Source organism: Dipodomys merriami, unplaced genomic scaffold, assembly GCF_024711535.1.
Source record: "Dipodomys merriami isolate MVZ:Mamm:240054 unplaced genomic scaffold, mDipMer1.0.p SCAF_37, whole genome shotgun sequence".
In the NCBI taxonomy this organism is placed as follows: domain Eukaryota; kingdom Metazoa; phylum Chordata; class Mammalia; order Rodentia; family Heteromyidae; genus Dipodomys; species Dipodomys merriami.
The window spans coordinates 60,656-78,575 of record NW_027205270.1 but is presented as its reverse complement, the minus strand read 5'-3'; the positions used below and the strand labels follow the sequence as shown (position 1 = coordinate 78,575).

Here is a 17,920-nt window from a genome sequence, read left to right as displayed (position 1 = left end):
AGGCCCTGGGTTCGATTCCTCAGCACCACATAAGCAAAAAAGAAAAAAGCCGGAAGTGGCACTGTGGCTCAAGTGGTAGAGCGCTAGCCTTGAGCTGAAGAGCTGAGGGACAGCGCCCAGGCCCAGAGTTCAGGCCCCATGACCTGACCCAAAACAAAAAACAAAAAACAAGAGAAGTCTTCCCATCAGAGCCTCCACTACCAGGGCCTGGTCTTTCCTCCCCAGTCTGTAGAGACACTGACGAGCATTTTCCACACCCATGCCCTCCTCAGCTTCCTGATTTACCAAAGACTACAAGCACTTCACGCTGCACTCAAAACTCTCAAATACTTTACCCTTCCAAGCGTAGAGGCTAACCTAAAAAGCAGGTCTGATTGAAACACTCTGCCCCAGTCTCCCTAGCAGACAGGTGAATCAGCCTAGAGAATGTGAGAGCCAGACTCAGGCAGCAGACCTGGCTATAAACTCAAGTCTCCAGAAGGACTTGATTTTTTTCATGCAAGGATGAATTGAGAAAACATGTTAAGAATAAAATAAGCTTTAGCAAAAGTAGGTATGATGGCATATGCCTGTGACCCAGTACTTGGGAAGCTGAGAAAAGGGGAACATGAGTTCGAGACTGCCCTGGTCCTTGACCATAGCCCAGCTTCTGACAGAGGAGAAAAAAATCCTAGCTATTCAGGGGGTTGAGGATCACAATTCAAAGCCAGCCTAGGCAGAAAAGTTCATGAGATTCTTTTCTTTAACCAACAAAAACCCAGAAGTAAAGCTATAGCTTAAGTGGTAAGAGCACCAGCCTTCGGAGAAAAAGCTATGGAAAAACACCCTGGCCCTGAGTTCAAGCCCTAGTACAGGCACTAAATAAAGGACCAGTACCTGAATTTAAACATTTCCTTTGTCTACTCTTATATCCCAGGATACTCCTCCATCAGCAACTTTTCAGCATCCCTGCTTACCATAAATCTTAAACCTATATAATACCTGTCTCTACACTCTCAAAATGCTGGAAATTTTAACACTGGGAAAAACTCAGACTCTCAGAAAACAGACCACATTTATCCCTGGTAGCTGAGGTGGCCAGCTTAAGGGGAATCTCACATATAAAGGTCCTGGGGCTGGCTTGGCACCATGGCAGGTACCCAGGCTCAGTAATCCTCTTTCAGAGTTCCTTGTTCTCCAAGGCCTTTTAATCTACAAGTGAAAGTTACAGAGTAGCTAATCATAACAGAGTCATTTAAAAAAAATAACGAGAAAAGAAAATAGCTAGCATTGTTATCTCTGAAAGGAGAAACAATTAAACCTAGAGTGTGATATGGGACTGCCCCTCCTAGAAGTCCTTTATGGGACTTCTGAGGTCAAATGTTTTCAAATGGCAATAAAAAAAGGATTCGTGCATATTCTAAGTAGCCTCTATTGAGGAAAATCATGGAGCGGGGGAGGGGGAGCGTTGGCTAGTGCCACCTGCATGTTCATTCATGACTTCCCATGCCTCTCCTTTCCTTATTGGAGGTCAGCCAGTATTGCTAGATGCACAGACACCAGGGTCCAAGGAGCCTAGTGACTTCACCAGTCCTGCCCATGTCCTGCTGAATGTTCCCTGAACACTGGGCCATCCAGGAAATCCTGGCAAGGCTAATTAAACTTGATGGAGAAGACAGAAAGGCTAAGTCATGTGATGTCTCCAATTAGACAAGTATGTTTTCTTTCTCTCATCAGAAATTCTGAAAACACACATTTAATTTAAAAAAATAATAACCTAGATTTTTTTTCTCAATTGCCAAGATGACTTTCTTGACCTAAACACATTAGCTGTGTTATCTCCCAAGATTTGGCACAGTAAATTGGGGAAAGGAGACCCTGGAGAAGTGGACTGACATTCCTTTCTTCTCCAGCTGCCATTCTGGGTACGTCGGTGCACGCTGTGAGCACGCGGACCTCTTGGCCGTGGTGGCCGCCAGTCAGAAGAAACAAGCCATCACCGCCTTGGTGGTGGTCTCCATTGTGGCCCTGGCTGTCCTCATCATCACATGTGTGCTGATACAGTGAGTATCTGCTGCCCCCAGCCCTACCAGGGACATCTACAGCATGAGCTCGTGACAGGGTCTTGTCAGCCCAGTGCATGGCTGTCAGGTCTCACTCTAAGCTAAATGTGGCAGCCAGGCCATGCGAAGGCCTAGGACATCCCCAGCCAGACCCAGCTGTGTTCCTGTGCACTGCTGGAAGCCAGTGTCAAACCAAAGACTCACTTCCCCCTCTGCTGTTGTTCTTGGAGCCTTGGAAATGGTGAGTTAAACAGATAGATGCTCTGAAGAGCTAGTAACCATTCTTTGGGACAGTAACAAAACCCAAAGTCACCTCAAAGGCCACTATTGCTATTATTGCAGACGGGCGACCGTTACTTTTTCCAGCTGTTTCCCGCTTCATCACTTGGCCTCTCTTTGTCCTTCAAAATCCTGTATCCTCCAGGAAGCTTTTACTGAGCCCCATACCCGGTTCATTTGCTTGGCCTTATCTACCCACCAGGCAGCTCTGTAGAGTCAGTGACTTGGCAACACAGGGCTCTTGTCCCAAAACCTGGCCCAAGGCCAGATTTATCTCCCCCCCCCCCACTCTCCCTTCCCTGGAACTAGCTGAAGTCTAAGTCACAGAGTGAACTCTTTATACCTAATTGGATGCACAGGGAATTCATAGGTCAGTTAAAGGCTGCTGGGCTGTGGACTGGCTCATGGTGAGACAGGAAATAGATGGACCATTGTGTCAAGGCTGGAGTAAACAGCTCCGTGTCAATGCAGAAGCCAGACTTGTGCCCTCCACCATTACCTAGATTTCACATAGACAAATAAGAGACTCTGTCCTGTTGGTTTGCTGCTATTGAGACATCTGAAGCACATGCCTCTGGATCTGACAACAAGTGAGATCATACCTTAGAAACCCAGCTCCTGCCACTAGCCACAGGCTGCTCATACCCTTCTCCTAGACCAAACCAGCTCTGGTAAAGGTTGAAAGCCTTTCCTTCCTCCCTAAGCAACATCCATTCTGCCTGTAAGGGTCCTAAGAACACATGTCTATAATAGCGTAGACAAACAGGGCAGAAGCAAGCCTCAAGTGGTCAGGAGCCACTAATAGGACACTGGCCTCATTTCTCATGGTCAGCTTAGCTGTGTGTTGTCACCATAGACCTGTTCCTATGACCAAAAGGGTACCAGCTCCTCAGGAACAAGACTTAGGACCCATATGGACCTTCTTGGAGGGACTAAACACTAATTTTGCTAGCTTCTCTAGAGACAGGACCAATCTAGACACTGAAAGAGCATCTTTTATTCCCAAGGAGGCTACCAGAACCACCCTCCACTGTACCTTCCCTGCACATCCCTCCCAGAGTCTAAGCTCCACACCACTAAAAGCCATACTCAAACCCTCAACCACCCTGCTACTGGCTGCCTGGATATTAGGGCCCTGCTGAGTTATAGAATCCTGGTTGGGACCAGCTCACCCCATGCTATAGTCTAGAGGCCTTGATCCCACGACCTAGGGTACTGCCAGCTGGAAGTAAGCATGGCAGTCCTCTCTAGGTACCTGGCTATAAGCTAGAGCTACTGACAGAGCTAGAATCTAGACCTATCCCTTTTTCTGCTATGGTGTTGAGCAGGGTCCTAACCCCGATGCTGTAGCTCAGGAGGGTCCAGAGCCCCAGCCAACTTCTCCGAACTAACATTTTCCACCTGCATCAGGAACAGGTTAGGCAAGAAGGTCAAGTCCATTCTCTGAGATTATATGAAACCAACTTTATCTTCCAAGGCAGAACCAGATGGCAGAAAGCTGGGGTGGGGATCTTGAAATACCACCAGCACCAAGAGAACGGCACAGATGATCATTTGTCAGTTTGTCATATGTCCGTTTTTAAATTTCTCCCAGCCCCAGTGCATAGATATATAGAATATACATATTGTGTTATGTTTGTGTATATTACATTAATGTTAGAGTACTTGGAATGAAATCCTTTCTTATATCCCATGGCCTTTAGGTAAGTGATATCTTGGTGCTTTCTTCCCAACTCTTTCAAGGCTCCTTGGTTGGTTGATTTTTGGGTTTTGTTTTATTTTTTCTTGCTAACTCTGAATGGTCCTCATGCTGCCCACAAAGGAAGTCAGGAGCCCCTTAAACCCATAGCTTTACAACATGGTTAGATTTTGTAAAACTAGAATAGTGAAACTAGAATACTCATGCTCAAAGAAGGAGTCAAAGCTGTTGATACTATTTTCCCAGTCTTTTATGGGCAACTCGATCAAGCCACCCAGATTTCCTCTTCTGCCACTGGCCAGGCCTGAAAAATGACTCTTCCTGCAACCTTGTGGCCCTCAGACAGATGTGGCTACTGGTCCTAGGCCTGATGGCTGTTCTGGGACCCCTACCTTACTGGTGGAGCTTCTAAACCCATTTTATGGAGCTAGCAGCTGGGCGGGAGCCAGTCCCCTCTACCAGCTCAAGAAGCTACAATCATTAATGGTACTGGTTCTTTGGGAGCAGCCAGCTGGTATCTCTGTTATTGGCCAGCATCTGTCCCAGTGGGCCACCACCATGGGCGCTGAGCTCCCCCACGGTACCTGGACCCCTTAAGGAAGGCTGATGGGGATCCCAGAGTTGCTGGGCCAGGCTATCCTGAGATCATTTCTTGTCTCTACAGCTGCTGCCAGGTCCGAAAACACTGTGATTGGTGCCGTGCCCTCATCTGCCGGCATGAAAAACCCAGTGCCCTCCTGAAGGGAAGGACTGCTTGCTGCCATTCAGAGACAGGTAAAGGGCTGCTCTGAGAAAGGAACTGTCTGGTTGGAGAAAGTGACTCCAAGCTGGCACCCATGCCAGGAGGCTGAAAAGGAGTGTGACCCAGGAGTGATATGAGGAATCAGTCTCCTGAAGGCCTGCTTGGGTTCTACCATGAGTTAGTGGGAATGTGAGAGTGAGAGCTAGGGCCTTTGAAGACCCCACTTGCTTCTCTTTTTACTACCATGAGAAAACACCCATGGTAAGTCAGGCACTTATGGCTCATGCCTGAAATCGTAGCTACTCAGGAGGCTAAGAGCTGTGGATCACAGTTCAAAGCCAGCCCACCCAGATAGGAAAGCCCATTAAGACTCTTGTCTCCAGAAAACCAGAAGTGATGCTGTGGCTCAAAGTGGTAGAGTGCTAACTTTGAGCAAAATTGCTCAGGAATAGCACCCAGGCTCTGAGTTCAAGCTCTACCAACAACCAGAAAAGAACAAAAGAAAAGGAAACACTCATGGTGCTAAGGAAGGTATCTTTTTTTCTTATACCACCAATAAAAAATTGTTTAGGCCAGGTGCCAGTGCTTACAATCTATAATCCTACCTACTCAGAAAGCTAAGATCTGAGGATCCTGGTTCAAGGTTATCCCATGCAGATAAATCCTAGAAACTCTTATCTCCAGTTGAAAGTGGAGGTGTGACTCAAGTGGTAGAGCAACAGCCTTGAGTGAAACCTTGAATTTAAGACCTACTTACTGGCACACATGCATGAGCACACATGCGTGCACACACGTGCACGTGTGCACGCACACACACACACACACACACACACACACACAGTTTAAATCTCTTAAGAAAATGTGTAGTCATTTGTAGCATTTTTCTGAACTTCCAGTGCAGTTATTTGCAAATGTCCCTTCTCTTCCCACATTTGAGAAGTTTGGGGCAGGAGAGGGTCTGGTCCATTCAGAGATGGCCTCCAAGACTGAGGCTCCTGTCCCTGATATGTGTGCCCAGCTTTGGGCCTGCGGGGCCTAGAACTGATGTGATTCACCCCCAGACTATACACTGTCCTGCACACCTCCAAAAGAAACAGAGCAGACAGATGTCCAGGCTGAGCTGGACTCAGAAGCTGAGGGCTATGTCCATACTGCCTCATTATGCAGCCGCAGAGAAGACGCTCAGGACTTACACACTGAAAAGAAGTGGGTCTATATTCGTCTTGGGAGAAGCCATGCCAGGCCCTGAACCAGCTTGTGAGCTACCCTGGCTATAGCTAGGTTGAACTGAAGCCTCACAGCTTCAGTTGGGCTGCATCCACCCTCACCCCACCTCATTCCCCCACTGCTACAACTCATTTCCCTCTTGACCTGGCTGGCTTTCATTAGCATGAAAGCACCATTTCAGAAGTTATTAAAGGTTACTGAAGTTGAACCAAAGGACCTGAGATTCGGGCTTAGCTTCCCAAGAGAAGGTGGTGACATTGGTTGATGCCATGTCCAAGCTTTTTTTGCCAGTATGGCTGAGGGCTGGCCCACAGTGCTAAACCTATTTTTCCTTCCTGCCAGTAGTCTGAGGAACTCTGAGGAGGAACTTGGCCTGAAGCAGCCTGCTGAAAGACAAAAAAAAAAGGCCTTCTTCAGGACAGCAACACTGGGGACACCTGAGACATGCCAGCAGACCTCTCCTCCTCCACCTACAATCACCTGCACAGCCTTTTGTGTACTGTAGGCCTTCGAGACTGTGTTGAAAACGCTGTCCATTTGGGACTCTAAAGAAGAAATCAGTGGTCCAAACTTAAAGACTGGTCATACAAGAACTGCAAAGGGTGCCCTTCCTGTTTACCTGCGTCAGGTATGCACATCTGTAAGCAGCTGAGTGCAGGTGTGCCGAGTTGCCTCCTGTCCATCATAGCTTCTGGGCTGTATTTCTTCCCAATGGGCCACCTCCCGGCAAGAGAATCCTGCTGAACCCTGGAGGTGCTATTGTTGCCACTGCCTTCTCTGATCTGCTAAGTGGCATAGTAAAGTAGAAAAGAAAACAGCCTATTGTTACATGAAGATAACAGTGTCAGTGGAGCCATGTTCTCTGGTCATAAGACCCCCAACCAGCTGGATGTCTTCTATGGATACACGAACACCTTCCCAGATATCACCACGCTCCAAGATAATGTCTTATTTATTATGGAAAATGATTTTGTTTTTCATCTCTTAAGCCCATGCAAAAAGGATAAACTCCATCAAACATCTGCATTAATGATATATGTGGCTGGCTGAAAAGTGAGAATGGCCTTTGAGACAATCCAAGACTTGGGAAAGCCTCCTGGGAACTATGGAGATGGAGCCTAAGGATATGATATGATCACAGACTCTGGGGATCAGAGGCCTTGCCATCTAAGACACAAAGCAGGTCAATCTCCAGATATGTTCTGGTAGAAAGGCCAGGAAGCCCAGTGGCAGAGATTGTCCCTTCTGTTGGGAGAGAGGACAGGGCCGCCTGTGTGTATACACAGGGTAAATATAATCCATCTTCCATTGCTTAGTGATTAAACAGATTCACATCCTCATGCACCCAGCTAGGGCAGTGAGCTGTGGGCATTTCAGACTGAATCCATGAAAGGAGACCAGTCCTGTATTTTCCATGTGGTTGCTTGGTTGGTTTGTTGCTTTATTTTTTAAAGGAGAAATTTAACTTTCCTATTTATTTTCGAGCATTAAGAGAACTATTCCAGTGTCCCCACCCCACCCACCTTTGCCATTCAGGATGCTGACATTTTTAATGAAAATGCTTCTAAGCCTCTCGTTTTTCCCCTTGGAAGAAGGCAAAATTGCTCTCCTGAGCATCAGAGTGTTTGACCCATGGAGCCTGTCTGTATAAAGTGGTAAAGCCCTTCAGATATTCATTAAAACTTAGAATAACAGTGAAATAATATATAAACTCTTATGAGGAAGCTATCCACAAATATTTGACAAGTGAAAGATTTCTACTTACTGTAGCTCTTCAGTGTACCTAATTTACCTCTGAAAGCTGGTTTGAAGTTTCTATCAGAAAATATTGTCTTTCCTCCAATTCTTCCCAGTTCTATTCCTATGAAATATCGTGTGATTTGCCTTTTTTTTCCAGTTCAGGCAATTGTCTGACCCATGTCTTCTCTTTGGCACTCATTACTATACCTGAAGCACTAAGTTCAGAAATTGAATTTGTTCAGAATTAGCCCCCACATATATATTTAACATAGCACCATGTATTTTGGCTTCAGGGGTGGGGTTTGTTGTTTGGGGGACAGGATCTCACTATGGCTAGCTCAGGCTAGCATTGAACTTGCTTTCCTCCTATCTCAGCCCCCAAGTATTGAGATTACAGGTATGTAATATATTTTAAAATGCCCAGCAGGGTTTTTAAATTATCCAAAAATGGATTTAACTTTGTATTCCTTGGGCAAATCCTGCCATGAAAGATTTATAGATCAAGACTTGACTTGTAGACAACTGTTCAGAGACCAGTCAGCTGACTTTGGTTTTAGATTCCAGTTCACACTCAGTCTTCTCATCAAACCCTGCTGAGTATGAGGTCTTGGCTTAGGAAAATCACTGACAGTGGAGGAGCATCATGTGTTTTTAACTTCAGTTTACACTGGGAGTTTAAGACGATCTTTTCGAGTCTGTTGGAGATCCATTGCTTTTAAAGAGTGTATACTGATATGCAAATGCTTTGTGGGGTTTTCTTCACCTAGCAAATGAAAGGATCTATGTCCCATGTAAAGGCTGTATCAGTGATTGGCATCCAAGAGACTCTGCAGAGGAGCCCACGGGGATGGATCCTCCTTTCCTGGGAGGATCTCAGGTTGAGTGTCTCAGTACTCTGCTTTCAATCACACTGCGAGTGCCCCTCTTTATGCCAGTACATCCAGGTGGTGATCAGGCTCAAATATGGGCCTCCCAAGTGCCTCCCAAATCAGTACTTAGTACACCAGAAGGTCTGAAAAGGGCCAGAGGCTGAGGTTGGGTTGAGGTAACCTGGTTGAACCATGGTCCACATTGCAGTATATGATAATCTGACTTCTTTGGTGGTTTCTCTTTTAGAGATCAAATCCACCGTTCATGGCAGTGGTAGTTCTTTGGGTAGATAAAAAAAAAATTATCTTTCCAAGTTAAATGTACATCTCCTAGCTAAAAACTGGTGGCTTATGCCCGCAATCTTTGTTATTCAGGAAGCTGAGATATGAGGATTGCGGTTTGAAGCTGGCCCAGGCAGCAAAGTCTATGAGACTCATCTCCAATTAACCATTCAAAAAAAATGGAGGGCTGGGAAGGTGGCTCAGTGGTAGAGCGCTTGACTTGCATGCATGAGGCCCTGGGTTCGATGCTTCAGCACCACATAAGCAAAAAAGAAAAAAGCCAGAAGTGGCACTGTGGCTCAAGTGGTAGAGTGCTAGCCTTGAGCTGAAGAGCTGAGGGACAGCACCCAGGCCCAGAGTTTAGGCCCCACGACTGGACACCCCCCCCAAAAAAAATGGAGCTGTGACCTAAATGATAGAGCAATATCCTTGAACAAAAAAGGCTCAGAGACAGTGCCCTAGGAATGGCACCCCCCAAATAGGGTATCTCCTAGGCCATCTCTGCAGAATTCCTGTGTCCCTGTCCTTCAGAAAGTCATAAGTTTCTTAAAATTTGTTATAATTAGAGAAAACCATTCCAGAGAAGCAGCAGCCACACACTGAACAGTGAGCTCAGAAACCATGAAAATCCCCCATTGGGGGTGTGGGTGGGGAATGAATTATATAAAAGGCCTCCAAAGTTTTATGGAGCCTGGATTTAGCCAGTGCTCTTCAGGTTGTGACTTTAAGCATAGGGATAGCAAACATTTCTACATAGCAAGACATAATCCAGCCAGCTCTAGCCTGGAGGAGGGGACCCCACTGCATGTGGAACCAAGCAAGGAGTGAGATTAACAAGTGTTCCAGCAGCAGCCAGCACCCTGGTCCCCGGACCCCATTGTCTGAGAAAGGAGGAACTGATGCTCACCACCCACAGGGCACATTGTTTTCTACAGGTGTAGAAAACTGCCTGATGTCTCCAAACAACTTTCCCAAGCATGCGGGCCACTGGATGCTTTTCCAGGCAGTTTGACAAGGATGTACCAATGACACTCGAACACTGCTCAGGAGAAGACTACCCCTTTGCAGGTTCTGGGCTTTCATCTCTCCCAAATCAAGGAGAGGGAAATGGTTCAAAAGCCCAGAACCAAAGGAAGTTCAACAAACAGCACATGTTTAGGGTTGTATTTGGGGTTTGTTTGTGGTTTTGTTTTGTTTTTGAAATAGGATCTCACTGGCCTCAAACTCTCCATCCTCTCGTGTCAGCCTCACATATAACTGGGGTTACAGGCATGAGCCACTATGCCTGACTGTTTTTAGTGTTTCTCACATTAAGACCTATTCTCTCTAGCCATTGATATTACCAAGTTTTCTGGAAGACCCAGTGGTGTGTGGTGAAAAACAGCTCTTCTTCCTAGTGTAATAACTTACTGAAATGTTCAAGTTTTCATTATCTTTATTGTAACAACCCTGTTTTTTTAAGAACTTATTACTCTGACTTCTGTATATGTTGCACTGAAAAGGTTAATATTTAATGTTTTAATTTATTTTGTGTGGTAAGTTAATTTTGATTTCTGTAATGTGTCCATGTGATTAGTGGCTCTTTTCCTTAATATCTGAATTTTACTTAAAGAGTAGAGCAATATTAGATATAGTTGTGTTTTTCAGGAATATACATTGTTGTTCAGTTGTGTACTGTACCTTGTTTGGAAGGATGAAGGAATGAACTCTTTTTTCCTAAATCAAGACTAGAGTTTTTCTTTCATGGACTTAGGATATTATTAGAAAAAATGAAAATTTTTCTCTGTAAATGTAAGGAAAAAAATTGATACGCTTTTGCAAAAATGTGGAAATCCAAAAATTAACCATCATTGACTCCTGTCTGCTTAATCAAGTTCTTCTTAATTTATATCATTGATTGTGTGTCCAACAATACTGACTAATATGGAGAAAGTAGACAACACACAATCCCTTTCCCACAGGAATTGAGATCTGAGTGGGAAGGCAGGCTACATGTAAAAATAAAATCATTCTGGGTTATTCTTGACAAAATTCAAAAAGACCATGCAATTTTAAAGTAGAAAGTTTGTGTTAATGGAGTTAATAAGGTTGGTTGTTTTTTTTTTAGTCTTAAAACATCAGCTCAGATCAGCAGCATTACCTGGAAACTTGTTAGGAATGCAAATCTTCAGGACATGGATACTCTTTGAGTATCCCACTCCCCATCTGCCCTCCAGGTAACATGATACATGCTTGAACTGGAGAACCACTGTGCCGTAGGTTTCCACATAGGGATAGATTTTTGCATGAGGCTATGACTTTAGGAAAAGCTCTGTTGAGTCTTTGCAAAGAAAGCAAACTTCACTTCCTCATGGATAAAAATGAAAGTTTATTTCTGAAGCTGCATTTATTTGGATCAGTCTAGCAGAAAGATAGACATGCCTGGCCATAACCCATCAACCTCCACCCACTACCAGGATCTCCCTGTAAGGAATTGTTCTGCACTGTCAGCCTAATATCTGAGCTCATATGATAAGTCCTCCACACTTCCCACCTGGTCTTGCTGAGTTGCATGCAACAGATGAGCAGCTTATGGCAAGGAAGCTAAGGGGGAGATCACAGCTCAATGGCATGAACCTTCCCTAAGGAGGTTCATGTTCTGTAGAAAGTGATGAGCGCATAGACCCCATTGTACAGGACCCAGAAGGCTTAGATCAGCCTAACTTGCTAAAGGAAACCCAACAATTCTTTGTCCCTAGTCCCATAGTCTGTCTTTGTTCATCCCAACAGAAGGAGTTAGGCACAGTGGCTCACACATGCAATTCTACTCAAGAGGAATTGATCAGGAGGATCACAGATCAAAGCCAGCCTGGGCAAAAAAATACAGAAAACCCCATTCAGTGATTAAAGAGCTGGACATGGTAGCATGCACCTATCATCCCAGTTATGCAAGAACAATAAATAGGATTGAAATCCAGTCTTGACGGGGGGGGGGGGGAAGCAGGATATTATGCAAAAAATAACTAAAATACAAAGGACTGGGGACACTGGGGACATGGTGGTTGAATGCCTGCCCCGCAAGTGTAAGGCCCTGGGTTCAAACTCCAGCACTATCAGAAAAGAAAGAGAAAAGCCTGCTACTCTTGCTGGTCTTTCTCAAGATTCTATTCAGTCTCTAAGAACATATGTAGGGCCTTGTTTCTAACCAGTGTGACTCTACTACTTCCCCTGTTTGTTTCCAGTCCTGCTGAGACTGTATGCCTTCCAGAACCTGGATCCAGGGGCTGTCCCTGGTATACTGGACTGTCTATAATAGGACCTATTCCAGGAAAAAGCACCTATAAATTTCAAGTATCTTCAAACTCTGAACATGAGAGACAACCAAATCTTTCCTTACTTGTCCAGGTGACATGCAGAAGACAACTTGAAACCCATGTTCTAGAATGTTCAGATCCAGCCTCTTAGGATCCAATTGGCCCAAGCTTTGTTTCCAATTTTGTTGGTCTATACTGTCAGAGCAGGCAGCCAGACCTCCTCTCTAGCTCAGAGCTCCTTTCTTTAACAGCTACGTGGAATCTCTGCGCCAGCACTGACCTTGTCTCCTGAAACTTTCTGCATTGGCTTTCTGCAGGACATGCTACCTGCAGCAGGCCACGAGGTCTCTGCTGCAGATGCTTGCCTCCAGAAACACGGAGTAATCGCACCCAGACAGAAGCTAGGCATCATAAAGCCTGATCCACTAGGGTAGTAGCTCTTGTCCAGATAAGTGAGGAATTTGAATACACGGAGGTGGAGCTTGGCAATCAATCTCTCCAGATAATTCTAATTCACTCTCTTCTGCCCTCTGGAATGCACCAAGCCTCAGGGAGCAGGTGGTATAGGAAAAGGGGTATGTCTGGAGCTCAGAGTGTCTAGTACCCACTCTGGACATCCCACCCTGCTTCAGCTTTAATTATATTCCTTAATGTCTAGCAGAAGTTAGCCCCTGGGGAGATATAGAGGCTTGGTCTTCCTTTTAAGTGGGTTCATCTGAGGTACAGAAGTGAGAAAACTCACAGAATTCTGTAAGGAAAGCCACGTGGCTGGTGTTGGAGGCTGTGCAGAAGTAGACCCATAGCAAACAAACATGGGAAGTAAAAAATAAAATAAAAAATAAGCTGAAGGAAATGGAGAGGGAACATCTTTGCAATGGCATTGGCTCCAAGGGAAGCTTCAAGGATGGTGTTACAGCTGCAAAGATGCTTTGGAACCAGACAGGGTCTGCTGTTACAAAGTCATCTATCTGAGCCCTGCCAAGGAGCCCCCTAAAAGGGAGAGGAAATGTAAAGCCGGACTTGAGAAATGCTCCACTAGCCTGAGGCTGGGCCATCAGCTGCTGGTCTGCCTTGCACATTGTAAGGAGGGATTCTGGGATTATGACATCACAGGAAGATGGAATCATGGAAACACTAATTGTACTTCTCATCTGCAGCAAGACCCCTCAGCCCTTGAACACATACTCACCAGCCAGGGTGCAGGGCTTCTGGTATTTATAGGAAAGGAGACCTGGAGGCCAAAGCCTGGGTGTGGAGGCAACCCTGCTTTGTCAGCTATGCTAAGGCATTGCTGTCCTTTCAGAGCCTCCAATGCTGGCGTGCAGGGGGGGGGGGGGGGGGGGAAGGGGAGATCCTTAGGATGCCACTAAGTGAACAAGTATTTGCATTATTAGTTTTCTGAAAGTAAAAGAAAAGACAAACTATAGAAATCCTATTTTTTTAATTTCTCAGGAACTGGTATTTATTATCAAAGTCATATTCGATATCAAGATGCCACAACTATAAAAACAAGTGCACACAGTGCAATCTCAATGTAAACAGTCAAATGGAACCCCAGTCATTTAAAAAGTCATTCAAATTACCCCAAAAAGCAACTGAATTTTCAAAATATCTTTATACACCCAGCCAAAAACATTAAAATGGTTAACAAGTAAACAAATTCAGGTATTGATGTTTTAAAAAGGCAACAGCTTAAGCATTTCTATCCATTTGAACATCTATCTTCTGGCCCCTCAAGTTCATGCCGTTCATCCTCCGGCAGGCTCTTTCAGCTACCTCTGGTGACTCAAACTTAACGATGCCGCACCCTGTAGACTTCCCATTCTTCATCCTGATGCTGGCATATAGCACGAGGCCACATTCACTGAATTTGTCCTTTAGCATCTTCCAAGTAAAATCAAATGGGAGATTTCTTACAAATACCTGGCAGGCCTCTCTGGCCACCCTGGGAACATAGCCTCTGGCTCCACCAAAGGATCCTGCAAAGCTTCCTCCAAAGTGTCCACACTCCATCCCAATGGCATTGCCATCACCACCCATGGGCAGGCCCGTGTGCTCAATGCCAGCACCTAAATCTGGTCCCATGGCAGGGCCCATCCGCTGGAGACTGTTGGCGCCCATGCGCTCAAGGCCCATGCACTCCAGGTTGTTGGCACCCATGAGCTCCAGGCCAGTGGCCATGGAATCCATCACGGGGCCCATGTGCTCCAGGCCAGCCCCCATGCCCACGGGCACCCTGCGCTCCATGCTCAGGTCCATGTAGTCGATGGCAGGACCCATGCACTCCACACCGGAGCCCATGGACTCAATGATCTGGCCCGCATGGTCAATGGGTGCAGCCATGTGCTCCAGGCCAAAGCCCATGCCAGCACCCATGTGCTCCATGGTCTGGCCCATATGCTGTGTGCTGGAGGCTGTGTGGTCGAGACTCAGGGGGCCCATGTGCTCAATGCCAGAGCCCATGTGCTCGACCGAGCCCACGTGGTTCATGCCCAGGCCCATGCGCCTCATCTCAGAGCCAATTTGATCCATGCCGTCACCCAGGCCAGCACCCATGCTCTCCATGCCAGTCCCCATAATGTAGTCAATGCCATGGCCCATCCTCTCAATCCTAGGGATGCTGCCACCTCCTCCACCTCCTCCCTGGTTTGCAATGATCTCTCCTCTCTGCAGTGTATTACTTAGGATTTCATTTATCCGGCCCATGTTCATCCCAGATCCAAATCGTCCCCTGTTTTCCATATCACTACCAAAGGGTCCCTCCATGCCTCCCACTTTATTTATACCAAATCCTATGCCTTCCATTCCCATTCCTGCAGGACCTATGTTTCCCATGCCAATGCCTTTGCTTAGGTGATTGGCATCAATAGGCTGCCCTCCTGGCCCCAAATCCATGCTAATACCACCAAGTCCATAGGGAAGTTGCTGGGGATGTTCAGGAAGGAAGAAGTCTCTGTTTGGTAAAGCCCTCTCCATTTTGACTTGCATTGGTCTATTATATAGCAGCCGGCCATTAAGCTTAGCTACCGCTTGCCGAGCTTCCAGGGGCTGCTTGAAAGTCACAATGCCTTTCCCAAGACTTTGCCCATCTTTATCCTTCAGAATGTCTGCTCGGAGCACCACACCAACCTTACTAAACACCTCCTTCAGTTTCTTCCAGCGAATTCTATGATCCAGATTTGCTACCAACACTGTGCTTGCAAGACTTCCAGTCTTTTGCATTGCTCTGCTGGCATGTTCACCGTCAGGATCTTCCTTGACTTCCAGTGGTGTTCCACTCAGGCGATGCTTATTTAGCACTTCGACAGCTTTTTTCATGCTCTCTTCCATCTTGAATTCAACAATCGCACATCCGCTTGACTTGCCTTCAGCGTCCATTAAGAGCTCTACGTATGTGACCTCACCAACTTTTTCTTTAACCAAGTCTTTAAGTGACTGCCATCTCACATCCAAAGGTATGTTGGTAACGAAAGCACTGTATCTTTTTCTTGGGTTGGCACAGGGCTCAGAGGGGCTGCCTCCTCCTTGTATGTTTTTCTCCTCCCTCTTCTCATTCTGAGTCAGTCGTTCTCCTTCAACCTTTGGACCCAGAGTCCCATGGTCACTTGGCACGCAGGCCGCACTGCTTTCTTCCTCCATTTTGGGCTCCGTCACCATCACCTCCGCTGTTGGGTCAACCCCTGCTGCCATTTCCTCCACATCTGAGCTTTGTTGAAATCCTATTATTTTAAGAACGCACAAAAGTTTTTAAATCTTGGGAAAGATACAGATATCCAGATCCAAGAAATATAAAAATATTCCTAATACATTTGATCAAAATATATTCTCTGCTGAGTGTGGGGCCAGCTTGCAGTGGCGCTCTATGCCAACAGGGACCAAAGGACAGTGTTCCAAACCAGGCCTGCCCCTAATGCTGAGTGAGGGGCTGACCTCCAGCAAACAGGACACAGAGTAAACAGTGCTCTGAATCTGAGTCCAGCCCCCAAGCTCAGTGCTGAGTAAGGGGCCAGCCTCTGGTGGAGCTCCAAACCAAAAGGGACAGAGACTAAAAGGCTCCAATCTCAGAGATCTATCCCCAAACCTAAGCTTCTACAGTTAAAAGAAGCACAGGCTTCCAGCCTCAAGCTCTGCATCATACATAGAAGGGCAAGGGCTGAAGACCTCTCCTGGTCACAGAAGGCAACCAAAGGCCTGCTCCCACTGGGATCTGCACAAGAAGGATAGAGCCTGAAGGTCTGCTCTTCATGCAGTGGATGCCTAACCCTCCCCAGCCCTAAACAAGTAGGAGAGTCTAATAAACATATCAAGACTGGAGGAATAGAAAAGGTGAAAAAAGGTGCCCTACTATAGGTTATATTTCACCTATTCTAGATTGGGATAAAGTACCAAAGATGACATATGCCCCATACTAGTAGAGACGCACTCCCATCAAAGCATCATTGGCCTAGTCAACTGAGAATACAGAAAACAAACCAGTAGGAAGATGTCAGGTACCTGAAAGTCAATACCAAAAGGCCCTTCAAATGGATAAAGCTAAGAATACAAGAAATATGAGAAATCAAAGAAATACAATACTCCTAGAAAACAGCATCATAAAATAGAACAGAAAGATGATGATCTAGAGGAAACTTCACACATAAGACTAAAAGACCTACTGATAAAGATGATTGATGATAACAGAAAACCTATACAAGACATTCTGTGAATGTGATGAGACTGACCAAATAATAATGGAGTAATTTGTGGAGAACACAAAAAGCTAAATGAATTTCAAAAGATGTCAAGAGTCCAATGAAAAACCAGCCACCCAACTAAAAGAGATAAAAGAAGGCACAGATAAATTGATGAAGTATACAAAGTCTTTTTTTAAAGACTGCAATAGAGAGAAACCCTGAAAAATAACCAAGCAGAAGGTAGAGAATAGATGACAAGGAAGACAGAGTCCTGAGGTTTGAAGACAGGGTAGTGTAATAGAGAGGATATAATCTTAAACAAAAAAAAAAATTTAAAAAAATCCAAGCAATAGGAAATGAGTTTACAAGAACATTAGGATTTTATCAGAAGTCCTAATTTGTAGCTGAAAGGTAATGAGGAAGAAGAGCAGTCAACTAAGGATATAGGAAATATATTTAACAGAATAATAGCAAAAAATTCCCAAACATTCAAAAGTAAATGTCCATCCAAGTACAAAAGGCATTTAGAACACCCAACAGACCAGAAAAGAACCTGTGATTCAAACAGGCTCAGTAGAAAACAAGGAGAAGTTACATAAAGCTATGAGAAAAAAAGATTGACTACCTAGAAAGGAAAACTGGTCAGAATAACTGCATATTTCTCAGCTGAAACCTGAACGATAAGGAGAGCTTAGCATGATGTATACCAAACATTGTATGTGAACTACCACCAACTGAGAACACTCTCCAGCCAAACTTTCATTCATACCTGAAGGGCAAATAAGAACATTTCATGAACTAAAACTAAAACAATTTATCACCATCAAACCAGCACTACAGAAGATACTCAGAGGATGTCCTGCATACAAAAATCACATGGCTGTGCACTGGTGGCTCATATCTGTAATCCTAGCTACTCAGGAGGCTATGATCTGAGTATTGTGGTTCAAAGCCAGCCAAAGCATGAAAGTCCATGAGTCGCTAATCTCTAATAAACTACTTAGAAAAAGCCAGAAGTGGTCCTGTGACTCAAATGGTAGAGCATTAGCACTGAGCAAAAAAGAAGCTCAGGGA

General features: G+C 45.4%; 1 protein-coding gene and 1 pseudogene across 2 annotated transcripts in view; one reads left to right on the top strand and one right to left on the bottom strand.

The window, feature by feature from the left end:
* The window catches only part of Tgfa (transforming growth factor alpha), a 148,852-nt gene that overhangs the window by 96,596 nt on the left and 34,336 nt on the right, over window positions 1-17,920 (top strand). The window contains exons 4-5 of the mRNA XM_069988908.1: window positions 1,893-2,042; window positions 4,685-4,794. Coding sequence (XP_069845009.1) covers window positions 1,893-2,042; window positions 4,685-4,794 — 260 coding nt within the window. The remainder of the gene's footprint in view (window positions 1-1,892; window positions 2,043-4,684; window positions 4,795-17,920) is intronic.
* LOC138804554 (heterogeneous nuclear ribonucleoprotein M pseudogene) lies at window positions 13,866-15,863 on the bottom strand (annotated as a pseudogene). The gene has a single exon (XR_011365293.1). The product of XR_011365293.1 is annotated as a heterogeneous nuclear ribonucleoprotein M pseudogene (transcript).